The 21,302-nt window shown below is 40.0% G+C and overlaps 1 protein-coding gene across 4 annotated transcripts in view; it reads left to right on the top strand.

The window, feature by feature from the left end:
* Positions 1 to 21,302, top strand: part of LOC117754663 (dehydrogenase/reductase SDR family member on chromosome X-like) — a 40,548-nt gene that overhangs the window by 16,651 nt on the left and 2,595 nt on the right. For 2 of the 4 annotated variants that reach the window (XM_034573726.1, XM_034573727.1), the window contains 4 exons: positions 1,242 to 1,349; positions 9,896 to 9,964; positions 18,740 to 18,841; positions 19,666 to 19,873. In XM_034573726.1, the coding sequence (XP_034429617.1) occupies positions 1,242 to 1,349; positions 9,896 to 9,964; positions 18,740 to 18,841; positions 19,666 to 19,873 (487 nt within the window). Of the gene's footprint in view, positions 1 to 20; positions 118 to 1,241; positions 1,350 to 9,895; positions 9,965 to 18,739; positions 18,842 to 19,665; positions 19,874 to 21,302 lie in introns of those variants that run through there. The other 2 variants (XM_034573729.1, XM_034573730.1) reach the window with 2 other exon arrangements.

Raw genomic sequence — 21,302 nt, 5'->3', positions numbered from 1 at the left:
CACTCCCGGTCAAGTTGTCCGCTGTGCTGCTGCGTTCCTTCACCTCTATGTACAGTCTGTGGTTCATGTGTTGTGTCCCTGTCAGGTTGTACTGAGAGTGATGAACGCTGTCAGCCTGTAGTTACACGTTGTTACGTTACTTTGTGCCTGTAGGAGCCATTCTTTAACCTGGGCTGTCACCGTAGTGCTGTAACGTGTGTCAGACGCTAAGCTAGCTGCGTTAGCTAGTTTTTAGAAAGGAGTCAAAACACCAGGGACAGTAGCGTCTGTTTGGTTTATTATGTCAGCCGAATTCACCAGAACAGCTTAACAGTTAATTTTAACATGAAATGATCGTTTTAAAAGTGTCTGCGTTTGTCCGCGAGCTACGTGGTCTTAAATAATCACTTTGTATAATGTGGCTTGGTCTGTGGTGGCTGTTCACAAGAGGACAGAACGTATCACAGCCACAGGTCAATGATGAATATATACTATAAGTGTAAAGTATATACTTTTACCATACTAGTTATATTTATTCTATACTTATACAATATATAATATGACGTCATACTTATAACTACATTTGATTCAAGAAAATACAGGAGTTTGTTTTAAACATCTCTTACACACAGTGCACACATAGACATTTAACCATACTATGAGTGATATGAAGTGATTTAATATAGGGCTGGGCGATATTGCCAAAAATGATATCAAGATAAAAATGTCCATAGCAGTTGATATTGATAATTATCATGGTAAATGTCATATTATAATTTCGTTGGTGGAGATTTTAGACTCTTCTGTATGAGCAGAAAAGATCTATTATGTGTAAACCTCCTCACTATGCTGGCACAATGCATAAATAAGCACGCCATAGATATATTTTGAACCTTTGTTGTATTGTTATTAATGAAAATTATATTTAAATAACTGATATTGTTTTATTGCCCAGCCAAATTATTTTTTTCAGGAATGAGGAAGGAGGCAGGAAGTTAGCAGTTACACAAAATTATTATTCAGGTGATTATAGGACACAAAAGCGACTCCATTCAACATCGTTTAAGAAAGCAAAGCAAAGTCCTTTCACAGTACCACGTGAATTTGCAAACCTAGATAAAGTCAGTTCCAGATTTGCACACTACTTACAAGTGTAACTACAAGGACTTCTCTTGTTGTGAAATAGCGTCCCGTCTTGAAGCAGCCTCCTTATCCAATGACATTCTCCCTGATATCTGTGTGTCCTCTTCTGCCTCTGCCAGTGATGCCCAGACAAGATGGCAAGGTTGCCATAGTGACAGGAGGGGGCAGGGGAATCGGCTATGAGGTAGTCCGCCACATGGCCAGACTGGGCGTGCACGTTATCATAGGTACAGTATGAGACCGCCACACAAATGAAACACACAAGCATGGCAGGAGATACATGGTAAACACACGTGTATGACAAAGAGATTTCCCCTCAGGCTTACTCCTATCTGTTTTCACTCAAAAATGAAATGGTAATATTAATGATAACCTTTGGTGCTTCACAGTTATTAAACAAACAATAAAAAAAAGAGAAAGCAATAAAACACAGAAAAACACAATAAATTATGGAAAAAATATAAACCAAAGTAAAATGCATGAAGATAAGAAGATAAAAGCATCTATAAAAGTGAATTTTCAAAAAAAACATTGGTTGGTGAGCATTGTTCTTCAAATGGCAGACTCACTCAATTTTCTGAGTCACAAACCCTTTTGTAAGTTCTCTCTCATTCTCTCGTTGCTTGATTTAGGTTATTTTGAGGAGGAGTAGCCTTTTCTCATTCGTATTGTATTAAGCCTTGAGAATTTATGAGGAAAAAATATTATATCGGGCTGAAAACCATGGATTTGTGTGGACGGACTCCAGCTTTTAAGACAAATAGATATGTCAAAACTTTTATAACTGTTGCAGCATTACACATAAAACCTCAATAGATCTATATAACGGCATATTAAACCAAACCTGTGTTGGTTTCTGTCAGAAAGTTTCTCTTTCTTCATGCTTGGGAATAGAACAGAATAAAATTGTGATTTTGTTGAGCCTGCTGGAGGATTTGATACGTGAATATATTCAGATTATTTTGACTTTACATCCATAAAAGTAAGTTATGCACAGGTTATAACCACCTGCCTACAGCAGTGAGCTTGACAAGGCAATCTGTCAACGCACTCACAGCTTAAGCAGGTGTAAAGCTGGTGGCACAGCAACCTTAGAGAGGATAGTGAAAACGCCCTTAATCACTGCTAAATGGGCCTAAATGAGTTTTCAGCTGGATGATCAGAGGCAACACAGGGAGAGACCGAAAAGACTTGTGTCAGGCTGTGTGTAGTAGGAAATGTCTGCACGTTTAATTGAATCACTGTCTGTCAATTTGAGAACAACACAGGAATTGCAGTTAAGAGTTATGACTTTTAGTAAACAACACCATCAAACACAATAATCCACTGTCATCACAGTGTCTTTTTTTTCTTTTACCTTTAGTTTAAAATAGATGCAGATGAAAACTGTTGCAATCGAGGTCTTTGGAAAGTGTAGGAGGCAAATATTAACCCAGAGAATCAAACTAAATGCTCTATGGTCTGCATGAGGGATATCAAAAGGAAAACATGTCAAAATACATCAATTAGTCGCGAAGAAGGGTCCATGGGGTTAAAGACTGTTACGATGTTTTCACACCTGAAAGTCCAAACCAAGGTTTCTTTCTTTGTTCCATTTGATTCGATTAGTTTTGGTTTCAGATTGCAATTCAGGGGGCACACTCTGGGATTTTGTATGACATTCGTACGTTCTGTCATCATCGCTTACATGGATTGTGTGAAACTACTTGACATTGATTGGTTTGTTGGCAGACTTGTTTCTGACAGTGGTGTGTTGTCAGATTGACAGGTAGTCGTCTTTCCGCTTGAATGGAGAAAATGAATGAAATGGTTCATGGTTAATTTCATTGCCACTTTAATATCATTATGGTATTATTGCCAGTACAGACGTCAGAACTACCCAAAAAAATGTTCACGCTACAAACCAAACCGTGGTTCAGTTTCATCCGGACCAAGACCACCTCTTTTGGTCAGATTAAATTTTGTTCTGCTGGTCCGGTTCGAGGCACCTTTTTATTTAAGACGATCCGAGCTAAACAATATATGAATATCTGTACACAATAGTTCAACCTTATTTGATCCAATGCCTATCTTTTTATGGCGTCCTGGTGTATCATGCACTACGTCCAGTGTAGTTGAATGAAGATGGCTCTCTGTTGGTGGAGCGACAGCGAGGATAAAAGGCTCCAGAGATATACCCTTATAATAAAGTAATGCGTATTGCACAGTGAACAAAAATGTTGAAGGAATCGTCTGTGTAAAAGCCTGTTGCTGACAGAAATCCTTAATTAGTATCAGAAGGTCAATGGCACATTCAGATGCCTCTCGACGCCCCGCTGATTCGTCTCATGTTTGTTTTCATCATTAGAAAATATGTGATACTAAACCGTGGGATGATTTTGGAGCTCTGTCGGGATTTAAAGGTTAATATCAAATTGAGTGTGAAATGCAAATTTACGTTTTGCATGAAACAAGGTCTGGTATTGTTCTATGGTTATTGTTAAATATTTAGTGATATTTGCTTTTGGAAGAGACCCAACAAAGTCTCATAAAGGAATTGACTGAAATTCTTTATACCAGGTTCTTGTAGTATGTGAGAAATGTCATCATTTTACAGAGCAAAAACACAAAAGTACTGACTACCTACAAAGTATAAGTATTAATATTTGAATGTGTTCGTAAACAGATGACGACAGTGAGATAGTAAGTGTGTGTGTGTGTGTGTGTGTGTGTGTGTGTGTGTGTGTGTGTGTGTGTGTGTGTGTGTGTGTGTGTGTGTGTGTGTGTGTGGACTGCGCAGACATCAAATGAATGAACCCCTTATGTCGTATACATTTATATGGTGTATCACTTTTTTGCGTATGCCACCTTGTACCTACTCACCGCGGTGATGTACTACATTGATCACTCCCTCATCTTTTATTCCCGGAGCCACTTCCTAAAATATGTTGATCATGATCAGTACCTCTGATGTCCTCCCTGTCTCCCACTTCTAATGTTTTGCACTTCAAGGTTCCAACTCGGTTTAACAGCTCAGCTTCTTCACACACTTAAGTGTTTTGTTTAGTATTTAGGGTTTGATGTTGATGCCAGTGAGCCGGAGCTGGAGCAATAATCCCACTTGTGATATCAGTGGGTGTTTGTTGCCCTGTGGTGAAACTGATGAAAATAAATTCCACTGTTAAAGAAGGATGAATGCTGCGGTCATTGACATCATTTGGAGCCAGAGTCTGCACAGTAGTGTGGTGTGGAGCTGCTGTACCACTGCTATATAGGACCTGCCTATTTACATGCATTTTTCCAGTTGCTTATCAGTTTTAGCTGTCATTCATGAAGTTTCACCTAATGTTTTTGCATCAAATAACTATTAAAAACCAAACTTATTTGAAAAATAACCACTTGAATATACACCAGTGTGATCAGAACGACCTAAAATGACAGAAACCATCTTTGAGAAAAATGCAATTTTTTGGTCCATGTCCATGAGAAAGTAGGGTTTATGACCTATATTAAACCCAGCCCAAATAATTTGGCTTCACTTTGGGGAGCTGTCATGTTGTCCATCTTTGTATCCAGCCTGTGTTTGAAACTATCCATCCAGAAATCTACCAAAGTTAGATGTTATTTGTCAAAGTTTTTCTTAAAACATTTAAACTGTTTCTTTGATATCCCTTATCATGATCTACCAAACAGCATCACACAAGCTGGTTATAGCTTTCTCTGTGTTGGAGACACATTGGTGGTAAGATTGCACCGTGTTTAATTGTTTGTATTATTGTGCTTTGTTCTTTTCGTCTGGAGGGTTCTGTGGTTGGAGGAAGTACGTTTTCCCGTTTTTCCTCTAACATCTCTCCCAGCAACACCCCAGAACTGGCAGCTGAGCTAACTGCCATTAGCATCTCCTCAAACGTACACTCCCGTAGGGACTGGTGTCGTTTCTGCTGTGCCCATTAAGCAGGATCAAGTTTTACTCTTTACTCTATTTGTCCAGTCACTGGGTTTGGTTTCAGCTCAACTCAATCATCATGCTAAACCACTGAACTCTCTGTGGTAGCTGTGATGAGGAGTACTTCACTTGTTGACAACAGCTACTTAGGGATTTTACATTTTACATTCTGTATAAATACCCACTTGAGCTGGATCACCTTATTTACGCATTGCAGAGAGGTTGTACTCCCTGTCCAGAGACTGCAAATGCAAATTAACTGGAAGATAATGTTGCTCATGCACAATTGTTAATTGTGTATTAACAATTAAACAGTAAAGTAATTAAGGCTGGAGTTTAAGACGTCCTTGTGAAACAGCGTGAACTCTTGATTCAGCACCGTGGAGAGCGCATGGTCACTGCTAATGACACGGAGGCCGGGGTCTTTCTGTGTGGAGTTTACATACATGTGCTCCCTGCGTCAGTGTGGGTTTTCTGCAGATAACTCAAATTCTTCCCACAATCCAATGACTGTTTGTTTGTCTCTCTATGTTGGTCCTGCGATGTGCAGTGACCCGTGCAGGGTGTTTTTTGTCAAATGTCAGCTGGGATTGGCTCCACCCCCCACATACAGGCTCCACAATTTCTTATCACAGTTAAAATATGATAATATTTGCCAGGGCTTTGCAATATGACTATACATGTTGGCTGACAATAGAAAAACAACATTTCCCCTCTTAAAAAAAATCACACTTTACGGCAATATTTCTTCGCCATTAGGACTATGATTTGGTTTCTTCTACATAGCATATGTTCAGGCAGAAACATTTGCCTTCAGGCAACAGAAAAGCCTCTTTTTTAGGAGGGAGCTCTGTTGCCTGAATGTGACACACAACACACAACACACAACACACAACACATAAACCACAAATCCGTAGTTGGCAATTTGTCCCCACAGTGGACTGAAACATTATTAACTTAGGTTGCATCTACAAAGACATGGCCCCAAATTTGTTCTCGGTTAAGAAACTAATGAGTAACGATATATGTCGATATCGGGATGTGACAGGGTCTCTCATGGAATGTAAGGATTTATTGTCCAGCCGTATTATGTGCTGATAATAACATGTTAGTCTTGTTTTGTGGTATTTGGGTTGAAGTGGGGACGGAAGGGAACTGGTTGAAGGAGGGGAGGGGGCTTGACGTTATGGGAGCTTTTCACATCACTCTGTTTTGTGATGATTCCTGAAATACAAATAAAATGGGTTGGCAGAGAATATTTTAAAATAAATTTTCTTAAAATATCCACTTAAGGTGCAGTACATTACTGCTCCAATATGCCGTGCACAGAACAGCAATATGTCTTAATGCGGTTTGGCTTCCAGGGTGAGACAGAATTTTCCATTCAGTTCACGAGTTGGAAAACTTTGAAGAAAAGTCAAGCTTTATTCATTCCAAGTGTACACCGCAAAGTCAGTGTCAGAGTATCCTTGGAGACGGTTTGAGCAGAAGATAACGAGACTTGAGAGCTACGCACTGTATGATTACACACACACAGAATCAATACATGAAGAACTTCAAGCGTCCGACATAGACACAGACAGTTGCGTGTGTATTGAAGCTGATCCCGCAGGAAAGAGTGTATCTCCATTTCAAATTCTCCCCCCCCCCCCCCCACCTCTTGAGATAATTCATGAAGTGAGAATATTTGGTGGTAAAATAGATCCCACTCTCGTAACGGAGTGGATGCATATTTCAGGTGGAGTGGGAGCAGAGTGCTTGCGTGAGGGGAGTTAATGGTTTGAGCCCGTGCACCGGCAAATACCAGAGTTGGAGATTTATCAGTGTGCAATTTGCCGTGAAGTGCTTTTGAGTAGGTTTTGATTGAAAGTGAATATTTTTAAGAGAAGATAATTACACTTAAATTATTCAGTGTTGGAAAATATTGTGCTCCTGCAAAAACACCAGTACACCCACCAAGAAAAACAATATACATAATAATAAACTGTTTAATTTGAAGCTGTACTTTAATAGTTTGTTAGTTTGTTAATCGTTTACACACATTAATTAATTTAATTTAATTCAATGAGCTTTATTTTTCCGAAAAACATGGATAGATCAGTTATCATGGTCTCAGCAACTATAACTGATGTGATAAGGGCACTGATGGAGTTTTAAATCAGGTACATTTTTAAAGTTATCAACATTTACTGATTTCTTCTTCTTCTATTTCCCCATTTCAATTCCCGGAGTTCAATAGTTCAATGCCGATGACAATAAATTCTTTAGCAGCCTCTTAAAGATGCCGAATAGCAGCTGGATTAGGTTTTCCATGAAATGACACATTGTGATATGTGGGATTGATAAACAGGACGTACAAAGGAAGTCATCCTTGTCTTCTGTTATCACATTTGCTTCCATGGAAGAAAAAGTCTTTGGAGGCCAAATTGGTTAAATGCGACGAAATGAAATTTTATCAGTGAACTATCAGTCAAGCTGCTGCATGATTGTTTTCCTGAGCCATTAACCAAGAGGCAAGCAGGTTTGCGATGTCTTCCATGGGAAAATGTTCTTATCCATTTACAGTCATAAGCCAGGTTTGGTAAATGCTGAGAAATTCACTCACAAAACACCCAGAAAAAAAGCTGCCTGTTTATAATCTTCATCATTTAACAAAAAATCTCAAAACAGAAAACTGAAACCTACTTTTTGTGGGAAAAACTCATTAATCTGACCGTCCATAAAAAAACGAGTTATGAGTTATAAATAATTTTGAACCTTCCAGCACAGTAGAAAACAATTCTCTCTTCTGAAAATCATTCATAAATACAGCTTTTTTCAAGCAAAGCAATCAGTCTGCTCCACCAAACCTGAATAATGTCTCACTGACAGCCCCAAGTTGCACACTTGTTTTCTGCATGGTCCAATCATTCACGTATTGATTAGCAGCAGATTGATCAAAGCGCCAGACAAATGATTTCTCTGCTTTTGATAGCAGCCCCAGCACACAACATGATATCCCGTCATAAAATGAACCCACTGTTTTATCAGAATGTCTCTCTGGGCTCAACCAACCACAGCATTTTTAAATTCAAGGTTCTTCATCAGATTGTGTCACAGGAAAGGAAACTGACACACCTCTATGTCATTGTTATGTGGGGTTGTTATTAGAAAATATGTTGGGATGTCAGACTGTTTCGAACCAACGTTTGACACATGTTCTATAAGAGTGTTTTGGGCGTAACATGCAATAAACCAATTTGAGTGCCCATCTCCTAGTAAGGTCAAATGCACTCACACTTACACCCTGGCTTTTAATGGTGGATTTCCAGGTAGCAAGAGTGAATTTGACTCTGCTGAGGAAACGGTGCAAACCAGACATCTAGATGACAGCAGCAGCCATGAAGAAAGTCCAGAGAGGCAAAAATACAAAATACAAGATACTCAGTTAAATATAATAAAAGCAAAATATCTCAAAGTCAATGACATCAAAGTTTGTGTTGATCAAAAGCATCAATGCTTTCCACTGCCTTGATTTAGCAATGTGTCAACAATGCACTAAGACCAACCAGGCATGACCACTCAGATGGGTGCAAGTGCATTTGCTATTTAAACAAAGTGGGTGCAGGATGGAAGTGACAACTACATCAGTTGGACATTTGCTTTGTGCACTTTGTGCTGCATGTAAGATTTGGCCCAGGGTCTAATGAACCACAGCCTACTTGTAGATGTCTAAATGACGATATGTAGTCTCAAGTTTTAGTTGAACTGATGCCTTAGCTAGTTTATAAATATGGGGAAGTTTACTTGTAACTTTCTTATTCTGTATCATGCTCAGAATTCTGCAGTTGTTCTGCTGCAGAAATTTTGATGGGAAAAAATTAGGTTACATTTTCAACCCCCAGCCCAAAAATATTTAGTAGGCAAATTATTTCCTCTGGGCATATTTTTAATCAGTGGCTATTTTAATAGAGAGCTTTTACCAGAAGCACTTTTGCAGAAATGTAAGGATATGCAGCATTTTCATTGACTGCCGGTCCATGAGCAGAGAGGCCTTTTGAACAACAGCTATTTGTGTAAAGAAAGAAAACAGCTGTATTTGTGCGAGATCTGTGTGGGTCTGTCCTGAATATGTGCATTTGTGTTACCCTTGTAACACGTCATCCTGAAGAGCCACATCGAGCCTGAACCGCAGTGCATCAGGGTAAATGATGCTGTGCCCTTGAAAAGGCCTGCGTGATAATCCAAGATTAGTGTGTCTGTGTATTTGTGTGTGCAGAGAGGAAATGAGAGTGAGGCTATTTGTGTGAATGAGTTTGAGTAGGAAGAGAGTTTGCATGTGTGTGTGTGTGTATTCATTTTTATGTGCAATGATTCCCTACATTTGAGAAGTGGTAAACAGCTAATGTTTAACTGATGTTTTGTAGATTGACTGAATCGACTGGATCATCTAATTGATTTATTGTCAGCAATAATTTGTTGGCAATAAAATAATAATTTAGACACAAGCCCACGTATCTTCCTCATCCTCCTCTGTTTCTTCCCTATATTTATACCTTGCTAACTTCTCTCATATCTTATTTAATAGATGCAGAGTTCATTTGTATGCAGATGTTCTCTGTAAACAGTCCAAGTCAATGACGGCATCTCACACCCGGGCATTTGCAGGTGTTAAATATATAAAATTATCTAATGTACTGTATCTGATGTTAAAGTAACAACATGTTTTTGGGAAGTTTCTCTTAACACTGAACCATTATTTAATATACTAAAAAATCTGCCTGACAAAAAACACAAACACTATTATTGTATAAAAGCCTCTAAGGGCTTGTCAGACATTGTATTAATCTGTGTGTGTCTCTCCTTCAGGTGGGAGGGATGAGCGTGAGGGCCTGGCAGCCGTCAGAAGGATCTGTGAGGAGTATAAAGAGGCCAAAGGTAACATTGCGAACATCCCTAAGAACAAACACACAACCACACACAGACACACTAAACCTTTGTGTACATGTGCATTTGTTTTAGTATGCCAGTGTTTGAAGATAAAGGGCAGAGGTGCATCCGTGTGTCCCTCAGGCTTGTTTTTACAGTCTTTTCCAGACACACACGTAATTGCACACTTGCAGGTTTACACACACACAAACACAGACAGCGCTTTCATGCCAAGTATACACTGTCAGGATTGTTGGTTGATGAACTGTGAGGAGAAGGAAAATATAGGGAAAGAGCTGAAAAGAACACGAGGGGAGAAAAGTAAACCAAAATGTGAGGGGAGGAGGGAGAGACATAGACATGGAGGAGGCAGATGGGGAAGGAGAGCATGAAAAATGGACAAATATAGGAAAATGACACATTAAAAAGACAGGAGATGGGTTAAGGAGGAAATGAAAGTTCAGACGAAGAGATGCATATGAGAAGAGACAAATGATAGCAGCGAAGCGATGTATCAGCATCCATTACCGACACCTTAAAGTGTTCTCTGTAACTCACATGTTGAGAAATGGATGCAGCTGACCTTCACAGCACCATAAATTCCACTGTGGTCTCATGACTGAGATGCCTCGTGAGTTATCCTTCTGTGTACCAAACATCCACCTAGCAGGGTTTGTCTGCAGCTTCTTAACTCAGAGGATGTTCAATGATTTCATACAAAGTCAATATAAAGACATAAAAAGACACAAATTTAGGGTCTGGGCACGTTTACAGATACGTCGCTGAGTAAAGTTCACCAAAGTTAAACTCCATGCGAAGCTACACTGCGGATTTGCTTCACCACAGGAAGCAAATGTTTTATTTGCCTCCTCCCTCGCACAGATTGGAAGTAAATGGCAGGCAGAGGCTTGCCACTGCTACATTTACCTGAGTGTGACCTTGCCCTGATCCTGATGCCATACTTGCAAGTAAATTAAGTGATGCTAAAAATCATTTTTCACGCACCAAGGACGATGTCTGCAAATATGGAGAATCAAAACAAAGTGTAAAGGCCCAGTTAATTGGATTGAGCTCTTCAAATCCTTCAGTCCTCCATGTTGCACCACAATGTTTCTGCAACATCACAAAACAAACAACCAAAACACTGTCTTTAGAGCGGCCCTTTTTCATTTTGACATTACTGGAATCTTTTTCACATTACCTTCCCCTCGCCTTCCAGCACTCCTCTTGCCTCACTCTCTCCTCCCACAGAAAAGGATGAGTGATGGGAGGGCTTTTCAGTTGGTTGCAATCTGCAACCTAACCATTAAGATGCCACTAAATCCTACAAACTGGACCTTTGATGACAAGCTCGGGTCATTGCCTGGCAGCAATGAGCCGAGGCAGCGACAAAATGGCAAAAGGTTGGCGCCTCCTTAAATACAGCGAGAAAGCACCAGCTGTTTCTTTACTATTATTACTTTCTTCACTTGATGTCACTATATAGATCAAAACTGTAAGCTGCACTTGTTCTCTTTCTTTGCTGTCGTCCTATAGACATACTGTAAGCTATTATAAACTCTCCTCACCTTCACATTCTTGAGCCTCATGCACTTACGAATACTTGTCCCTTATGCTTATGCATCAGTCAGGCAGGAAAAATACATGCTGTCATTCTTCCTGGTACAGTTGGATACAGGTTAGGTATGATGTTACGTGTAGTGCTGCCAATTGGGAAGCAAGCAGTGGTTTGTCTTGCCCGGCCTCGCAGTGGAGAGCAGCAGAAAGCCGGCTGGCCAGGTCCCTGCTTGTGTGTAAGTGGCTGTCAGGTACAGAGACAGCAGCCATGTAGCTGGTGTCATTGAAGTCGATTTCCCTGGACGGGGCCGTGGTGGAATTGATTACTTCTTTTGTAATTGGCAGGCACTGAGGCATAGGGGACAAGAGGGGTGTCTGTAGCCAGATGCTTGTGCACTGAATGAGAATGTGTTGGCGTGTGAGTGTGTGTGTGTGTGTGTGTGTGTGTGTGTGTGTGTGTGTGTGTGTGTGTGTGTGTGTGTGTGTGTGTGTGTGTGTGTGTGTGTGTGTGTGTGTGCGCATATTTGAATGCGACAGTAATGGATTCTCATTAGTATGTGAAGCAGGAGCTTTAAACATCTCTGTCCAAACACCCTTTGGCATCTTTCCTAGCGTTTGCACATTAGTCTGTTATGAAATGGGAGACTGCTCATAATATACACCAGGGGCGTGTAACGCCTGGCCTCCGGGCCATATGTGGCCCGTGACACAGTTTGATCTGGCCCGCAAGGCAATTAATTAATATAAAAAAGCAAATCAGAAATATAAAAAATAATTCTCATTAGAAATAAGTAATTTTTTCCTGCGATAAATAGCAATAATATAAAATAATAGAATAATCTCCTCTCTGGCTGTATGCCTGGCAGGTCATGGTGAAAGAGGAAACACACAACTCTTCCGTCAATCATCATGGCGACTGGCAAGAAAACAAAAGTAGATGTGCACTTGGACTTGGAAAATGGACAAATCATTACTGATCACTGACAGTGATGAAAAAGGCCAATCTCAAGCATCATTACAGCTGTAAACACGCAGCTAAACTGAATGAGTTGAGAGGACAAATGCTCTTGGATAAAATTCACACTCTTCGATGGAGTTTGATTCCCAACAAGATATTGAAAAAAACATTGAAGGACTAGCAAGAAGGTTTTTTCTCTCTGGTCACCAGACTCAACAAGAACTGCCAATTTTTGGCTTGCCAGGCCTTATGGACATCTGTAGAGGTCACTCAGGAGATTCCAAGTTGTCACTAGACAAATAATTTAATTTCACAAAGTATCCTTATATATTTTATACAATAGAAAAAGAGAGACTGCTCATTTGAGTCACCTTGAATACAATTAAAGGAAAAATCATTAGTCTTATTCTGTTTTGAACCCAGACAGGCCACCTTTGAGATTCAGGAAATGGAAGTCTAGTAAAAACAGCCTCCAAGCCAAGCCATGTTGATGTACAACCACACTAGCTGCCCATTCACCTCCACTTGCTGGTATATCTACATTTCCTATCAAAGAATTGGTATTTTGAGAAATATAGCATCGCTCCTTTCATCTAACTCAAGTGTATATATAGATATATACTCTCCTTCTCCCCCTCTCTCTATCTAACAGTCACTAGATATACATATGTAAAGGTGTGTTTGGTACCATTTGGTGCCATAGTGCAGTGAAACAAAGGTATGAGCCCCAGAAAACCTCAAGCACAATCCTGTGGAAATATGCTAATGACTTAAGACTGCAAGTGAGCTTTAGTCAATGAGGCTTTAAGTATTTTACTCTAAATTATAAACTCACACACAAACACACACCACATGCAGATACAGGGTGTATTTTTGCCACAGGCAGTGCAGTCTGTCCGCTAACTTTAGTCACGGTGCACTTGAAAGTAACACTTTGCCTCAAACTATAGGCCTAGATTAACGGTGTGAAGCAAGTCAACCTGTGTGTGTGTGTGTGTGTGTGTGTGGGTGTGCGTGCGTGCGTGCGTTTGCATGTGCAGTGTTTCTGCATAACACATGAAATTATTTTTCAGTTCAGGTGCTGCTTCCTTCCCCCAAAAGCTGCAGTTATTTTACCAAAGCCTTTTCTCTCCAATTAACTTTTTCAGACACCTTTTTAGTTCAGTCATGAAGGAAGATGTTAGGCTCTGATTACTTTACTTTTGTAAAAAAGAAAGAAAAATGTTTTCAAAAGTAACAGTATAACACATTTAATCAAGAAATCATTCTACCACTTAAAATCAGGGCAAGCTGTATATTACACATTACACCTGTGCTTTTTGTCTTTCAACTGCAAGTTTCATTGACTATTTTGGTCGAGTCATGATTGAGTCATCACGCCTGCAGTAAATGTTTGCAGGCTTATTTGATTTGCTCAAAATAGATAATAACCCAGACTGCAAACCCCCGGCAGACACTGAAGTCAGTGTGGGAACAGTTTGGCTTCATATTATGACCTATCGTTCATTTTGTTTTGCCTTAAAACACACATCACTTTATGGCTATATATTCTGTAATTTGTGGCATAGATTTATTGATACACTTGGACACATCATCATCGATAGTGCCTTGAGTCATCAGGTGTTGTGGGTCTTTCAACTTCAGACATTAGACCACAGCTTGACCCTCCTGATCCACAGCCCCCTTGAGGCTTTCCCTGCTGTCTCTGAAGTTCTGCTGCTGGCTTTTTTTTTTTTGTGCACCAGTGATGCCCAGGAGGCTGTCAGCTTTGCACAGAGATTTTCTTGCAAAGCCCTTGCCCGTCATTTCAATTGACATTCACCGGAGTGCTTCTTCTGCAGCACTCCTCCACCAGTTCTGCATACTCAAAACTGTTTCACTCCTCTCAGGGCAGTGTAAGCTCCAGCATGACCACCTGTTTCAGTGTTTCTGAGGTCATCACAGTGACGTGTGGTGTCCGCAATTTCCTCAAGGAACCTGAGTTGCTTTCCCTACTCCACCTTTGTCAACTAGCCGTGTACTGTTCAAAGAAAGTCTGCTTGGGTTTTTAGTGGAGATTTTAATATTCCTTCTGGTTTCACAAATGCGATTCCACACCTTGGTGTTCTGAGATGCTGAATTTGGTAAATTAGGCTACAGATAGACCCAAGATATACCTTCAGCTATTGGTCATGGTGCCAGCGATAGAGACCAATTGGATGAGGAATTTGCAGAAAGGTTCAGCCTTACACAGCTAAGACCATGATATCCTACTATCCATTGTATGTTGTCCATGCACCGTGCTGACACATGCTTACCATCTGGCTTGGGTGTAGCTCCCGTACCTTAATTTCCATCTGGACCAAGTCCCACATCCCATTACCCTTGGTTTGGTTGGAATGCGGCCTGAACCTGCTGGGGCCAACTGTCACTGATCGCACCACAACTTTGTTGCAGCCGAGAGTCTGCTCGCTCCACTGCCTCTCTCCACTTCCAGTCTTCACCACAATGCCAAGAATTATGTCAACGAGTACGGAAAGATTGTAATGATTACAGACAAAAGCACAGTCCAGCGTGGTCTCTGCCACATCAGCTGAAATCTGTGGAGGAGCTCATACTGGCAAAATGCCCAGACTTTAAATTCTCAGTTATCACGATGTTGTTTATGAGACAGCTCAAAATGAAACGATTTATACTTTCTTTTTCTGGGTCTCATAAGAATTTGTTGCAGAACGTTTTCTGGAAATCTCATTCCTCCTTTTGTATTTCCCCTCTTTATTTTTTGACAATATTATTAAGAAGGAGAGAGATGAAGTGAGACACTGATGTGATTCAAAATGTAAGAGGAATTCAGAATATCCTATGACTTGACTATCATCTTATACTGTGTTGGGTTTAGAGCAAACAAAACACATTCAAACATTTCTGAAGATGGTTAGACCACATTAAGTTCACCTATTATTTCTGTCAGATGCAGAGCGTGTGAGTAATACAAGATCTCTGGCCTGTTGGTAAGCAGAGGAGAAATTCAATGGGTTTTCCAGTGATGCATTTTCATATCAGAGTTAGGTATAATCCGGCTTAATATTACCTGTGGTGACAATCAGGATGCATGATGCATGTTAAAGCCAGGTGGATTGAGGGGATTTCTGGGAAAAGAAGCAGGAAGTCCTCCATCATTATATTTTTTATAAGTTTTCGCAAAGAAGCACCAGCTAAAGCAGAGGATACTTTTAAACCCTTGGCCATATTTGTGCCTCTTACAAATTCTAATCACCCATAGATTAGTCAGTTAAATGCATTAAAAATTCTTAAACTTATTGTCTAAATTGAACTGATGATTGCATTCGTTTTATTTGTATTATATGTTTGACCTTGTTTACATCTTACTTTTGTTAGAAGCTGAATGAATTATGGAAGCTCAGTATAATGAGTTATTGAAGGATTTTTCAGTGTCTCTTTTGTCACTGTAGTTGCTCTAAATGTGCACTGATGTGGCAGGAGCCATTTGTAATCACATTAAGTGTCCACAATTATAGACACAGTTGTGAAACACTTGCGTGTCTGCTTTTCCATCCACACTGTTGCAAAACTCAGGTGTAGGCAAAAGGAAAGTAGTGAAGGCCGTCAATATCAAACATGGCACTGCAAACACAATGCCTTTTCATTGTAGGAAAAGCAAATGTGTAAATAATAACGTTAATTATGGCTCAGTTCTATTTAGGTGGCCCATTAAACAGTCAATAAATAGTGTATAATATAGCCATCATTCATATTTTTATTTACATGTGTCCTTTCCTTTATGATATGCTTAATTGTCTTTAGTGACAAAGGTCTATTTTGTATAATCTATCCTCGAACAATTGAGATTAAGAGTGAGATTTAATGTTTTTCTAACAAATCTCAATTAAGGGTTCAAGGGATATTCACCATCTCGTCCTATATTCTGGATCATTTGAGGCCTACATGGATTTGTGGCAGCTTTTGTCATTGGTTGTTGAGAAAGAAAAAGACAAAGACATTTTTAAATACATGTCTTTGTGACTCGCATTGAGTGGTGAAGTTGCTGACATGGCTTATACCTAAACATACTGAAAGATCAAGTTGAATGTCATAGAAAACGTCTGCTTTCCCAGAAGTCAGGCCGACTTCAGATTACATAAAATCAACTTGGAATTGGTTTCAAATTTAATGATTAAAGTAACCCTTTAATTTGGTTTCCTGCCATGTTAAGTAAGTTAACATAAAGCTTGGATGAAATAAATGGAAACTTTCAAAGGAGACATGAATGGATTCAGTGCACGTCTCCATAGGCAGTTTCTGTCAAACGAAAACAGAGCCAGTGTGCGTTTGGCTATTGAGCTGAGGAAACTGAGCTTTATAGAAGATCCTGGGATCTGAATTCAGGGCTGACAGCATCGCCTGATCGATGGCGTTTCACTCCCAGTGGGCTTTCTAGATATGACTGGCCTGTCAGACAGGGACTGGCCTCAAGGGAGCCCCGTGAAGAGGACAGGAAAGGAGCAGCATGCAACAAACACACAAAGGCATGTCAGGCCAATGCACATGTGCAAACACTCAAATTTACTTTGTAATCGTTTTTAAATGCATACACATACTGTGACAAACGTGTGCTCATTGACATGCACACACATACTCTCCCTGCTTGTGTTCATTTTCCTTTCTACTTCTGTGTTGCTCTCTCTCTCTCTCTCTCTGTCCCTCTTTTTCTCACACACAGAAGCACACACACACACACACACTCAGCAGGAGGTGAATGGCGTGGCTTGGAGATAAGACGCTATCAAACCTTCATCGGGGACGGCTGCACTCTCATCTGCGATGGTGGCCTTTTCCTCTATCAGTTCCATCAACTCTCCTTCCCCTTGCTCCCTCTCAGGCCTCTTCCTGTCCTTGTCCATTATATTTGACCCTCTACACACTCACTCCAGTCATTGGGGGGAACAAGATATTATTCTCTCGATATATGAAAGATATGGACCTTTTGTATTCTATCTGCAAAATGGCAGTGCCTTTGTGTTGCATGGTACTTTGGCAGCAGCTGATAAAAGATTTCGCAAGTATAAAAAAAATTATTCAAAGCCCAGCAGGGTTCATGTCGATCTATAAATATATAGCATATTCCCCCTGTCACCTGCCTATTCAGAACATGGAAAACAATGTTACTTTTGTGTAGAATAAATCGATGGTTACACCTGCCAACCTAAGAAAAAACAGCAGAGAATGCGTCGTAAGAAATCCTCAGTCAGGCCATACTGCAGGTTTCATGCTGTATTATTCATATTTGTATATTATTCTACTGTTTTATGTTTTTAGTTGCATTTCTGTGATCTATGTGTTTGTCTTTGGCTGTAAAGAAGAGAAAGAGATGAAATCTCAGTGACTGAAATATGCTACTATTACATCCCTACTAAACACTAGGGAATGAACTAGGGGAGTAACACGTGTGAAATGAATCCAGATCGAGAAGAAAAGTGATGTTTTGTTATCACAAAATAACCAAACTAAACAAGGTGAAATGGCAACTGAAAGTGAAGCTCTTCAAAAAAGGAGAGGCCAGTGCCTGTAACTGATAAGAGTTTGTGCAAAGTGCAAAGTTAAACCAAAGATTTACTAATGTCTACGCTCCCAAAGGAAATAGCCTAGCACAAAACCCACAATGCACTGTCATGAGGCAACACTGTCTATGACTATGTCTCAAACCGACGCAAAATGGTGTGTGTCCACTCACTTATATACACACTTCTACAGGTTGGAGCAATCATGTGACTGACATGACAGACAGACACGCCCATAAATCCCATAACCCCATCATTTGCTGGCCATAGATAAGAATATGTCTAATTGCTTTGTTGCCTTTATCTCAGTATGTTACTATAAACAGCTTTCCTCCCTGTGTCTTATCATACATTAGACCTGATATACCAGTGTGTCGAGCATTGATGGTGTTCAGGTAGAAGTATAAGGTTTTATAAGATGTACAGAGAAAGTGTAGCACCGCCAGTGTCGTACTGTAAGAACCCACCAAGTCTCATGATTAATACACTCTTTGATGTCTTACTGCCAAAACGACTAGCAGAAATAATCCGTTTGCAATGGCTCTGATGTATGTGCTTCTTTCTCTCTCTCTCTGTGTGTGTGTGTGTGTGTGTGTGTGTGTGTGTGTGTGTGTGTGTGTGTGTGTGTGTGTGTGTGTGTGTGTGTGTGTGTGTGTGTGTGTGTGTGTGTGTGTGTGTGTGTGTGTGTGTGTGTGTCTGTCTCCATTTCAGTCGAGTTCAAGAAGCTGGACCTCGCCTCTTTGCAGTCTGTCCATCAATTTGTCCAACGCTTCAAGCAGCAGGGCCTGCCACTAAACATTCTTATCAATAATGGTGAGTGATGGAAATGTCTTGTTCCCGCCACATGTGGATTGTCTGCAATGTTAGTTTATAAAGTAATTAGTGGGGAGAATAGGGATCGTCTACACAGCAGTGTAATTTAAATGCTATCACCTGAATTTGAAGCATTAAACTCAGCTTTGGACTCACTGACAAATCTTTAACATATAGTATTTCACATTTAAGTACAGGAAGAAGAACAATGTGTTTTGCATGTCCTCCACCAGACTGGCTCATCAGTTAGTGCCAACATTTTGACCAATAAATGCTCCCGGCCGTGTCAGATGACTTAAATATACAGTATGTTAGAAAAGGAAATTTGCAATGATTCAAATTTTGACCGTCAACAGATAGATCAGTCAGAGTCTTCCCTTAAGTGAAGCCATCGGTAAGGTCTGTCTCCTTATTGATAAGCAAGACACAGAGGATTTCTGCCGTCACCAGTAATCAAAGCTCATAGGAAAACCTTCAACGGACGGCTTTCCATTTCATGTTTACATACTCTGTTTGAAAGCAACATGCCAGTTAAAGTTAATGTAAGAATGTGCTGTAAAGAACACACGTCACTAACTCTGTGCTGACCACTGCAGAGATATTAGAGACTCTTAGGATTTAAGAATATTGATATATTATTGTTTTCTATTGTTATTGTTTTCTACCTTGTGTTTTTTGTTACAACAAATACATTAGCCCTACCAAACAATTTGGAGATTGTGTAAATGTAATTCTGCACCATGCTTAAAATATATGCTTATAAAAAAAGCTGAAAAGTATTTTTCTGTGCCTGACTTGCCTCTGTGTTCATTTCCTGTGTCAAGCGGGTGTCATGCTGGTTCCCGAGCGCCGCACTGAAGATGGATTTGAGCAGCACTTCGGGGTGAACTACCTGGGTCACTTCCTGTTGACCTGGCTGCTCCTGGACACACTGAAGGATTCTGGGAAGTGTGGTCACTTCTCTCGTGTGGTCAACGTCTCCTCCTCCGCCCACCGCATCGGCGAGGTCCGACTTAATGATTTAAACAGCCGGTAGGTTCAAATATACACACACAAAATTTGATATTTGTGTTTATCTCTGGCTGAAAACTACATGAGAGAAATGTTATTTTTTTTCTAAAATAGCAAGTGACAAGAGTGTAAATTAGTTTTACAATACTTTAATTTTCCTATAGTTTTTCCCATTTAAAAGTACTTGGGAGTTAAGTCAGAGCCTGGAATGTGCAAAGAGAGGACGATGGGTGGTGGTGGAACAATTTAAAACATTTCTTAAAGAGTTGAAGTTTGATTTTATTGCACTGGATTAGAAGTGACTCCAGAGTCCTGTGTGAATCGTGAAGGGGATTCAGGGAACCTGTCAAGAAAGGAGAAGTGAGTGTTTTGGCTACTGTGTTATTTTATTTGGTAGAAGATTATGAGGCCAAACCTGTCGCGCTCACCTGCTCGCTCTCTATACTGGCATCACAAACACAAGCTCCTCAGTTTCTTCTGGCGTTAGTAGCTGTTGGCTCCAGTTGGTTCAGTTTCCTGCCAGAGAGCAGCACTGCTGTCCAGAAATATCAGCAGCCCCAACATCTTCATTGTGTTGTTTCATTTGCCATTGGGCTGGTCTGTGGATCATGGCTGTGAGCAAAGATTCTCACAACATGTTATAAAATCGGAACCACGCTGTTATAATGATCTGTAGGATCTTTGGATAAAGGATAAAACAAACAAAACTCTCCCTGTATTTCTCCCCAAGTCCTGTTGTCACACAGATTTCAACATGCAGGCTGTAGGTTGCTTGTTAAAGACAGAGGTTTTATATTGTTTCATTGCCAAGGACCCTTGCAATATAAAAAATATTCCATGGACCCCTCATGTCTCTTGGAATAATTTGACATAGCCTATTTTTTACACTTCTACTTACTACTTCCTTATGGGTATAATAACACAAGAGAAAAATGTTAGAAAGATATTACTAATATGTGTTTAACATGTATTAAAAATATTTTCACCATATTTACACAGAATGCGATATATTATGATAATTTTAATGGACGAATCTCTAAACTTTTCATGAGCCCCCTGTAAGTGTGCCTCAGACCCCCATTTGAGAACCACTGGTTAAAGAGATGCTGACTTTTAATTACTAGTTAATTCAGCTTTACTTTGATATAGAAAACAATAATTGAATTCACCATGTTGCTTAATTAAAGGTTACCAGCAGCTACTGGAAACTCTTAAGGAGGAATATCTCCCTGTGTGTTTTCTTGCATGAGTGGAAGTTGTGAATCGATCAATGCACCTTAAGCATCTTTATGACAACTTTGGCAATTTAATTTGTTATTACCTTGTTATTACTTTATTCAGGGACGATCAGATCTTCAAAAAAATTGTGCAACTGATTATGCAAACTGCTGTTCTTCTGTTTCATCACTCAAATTAAAATGAATCACGAAATGGGACATTGTCCTCAATT

Source organism: Hippoglossus hippoglossus, chromosome 21, assembly GCF_009819705.1.
Source record: "Hippoglossus hippoglossus isolate fHipHip1 chromosome 21, fHipHip1.pri, whole genome shotgun sequence".
Classification (NCBI taxonomy): Eukaryota; Metazoa; Chordata; class Actinopteri; order Pleuronectiformes; family Pleuronectidae; genus Hippoglossus; species Hippoglossus hippoglossus.
This window is presented reverse-complemented; position numbering and strand designations above follow the sequence as displayed.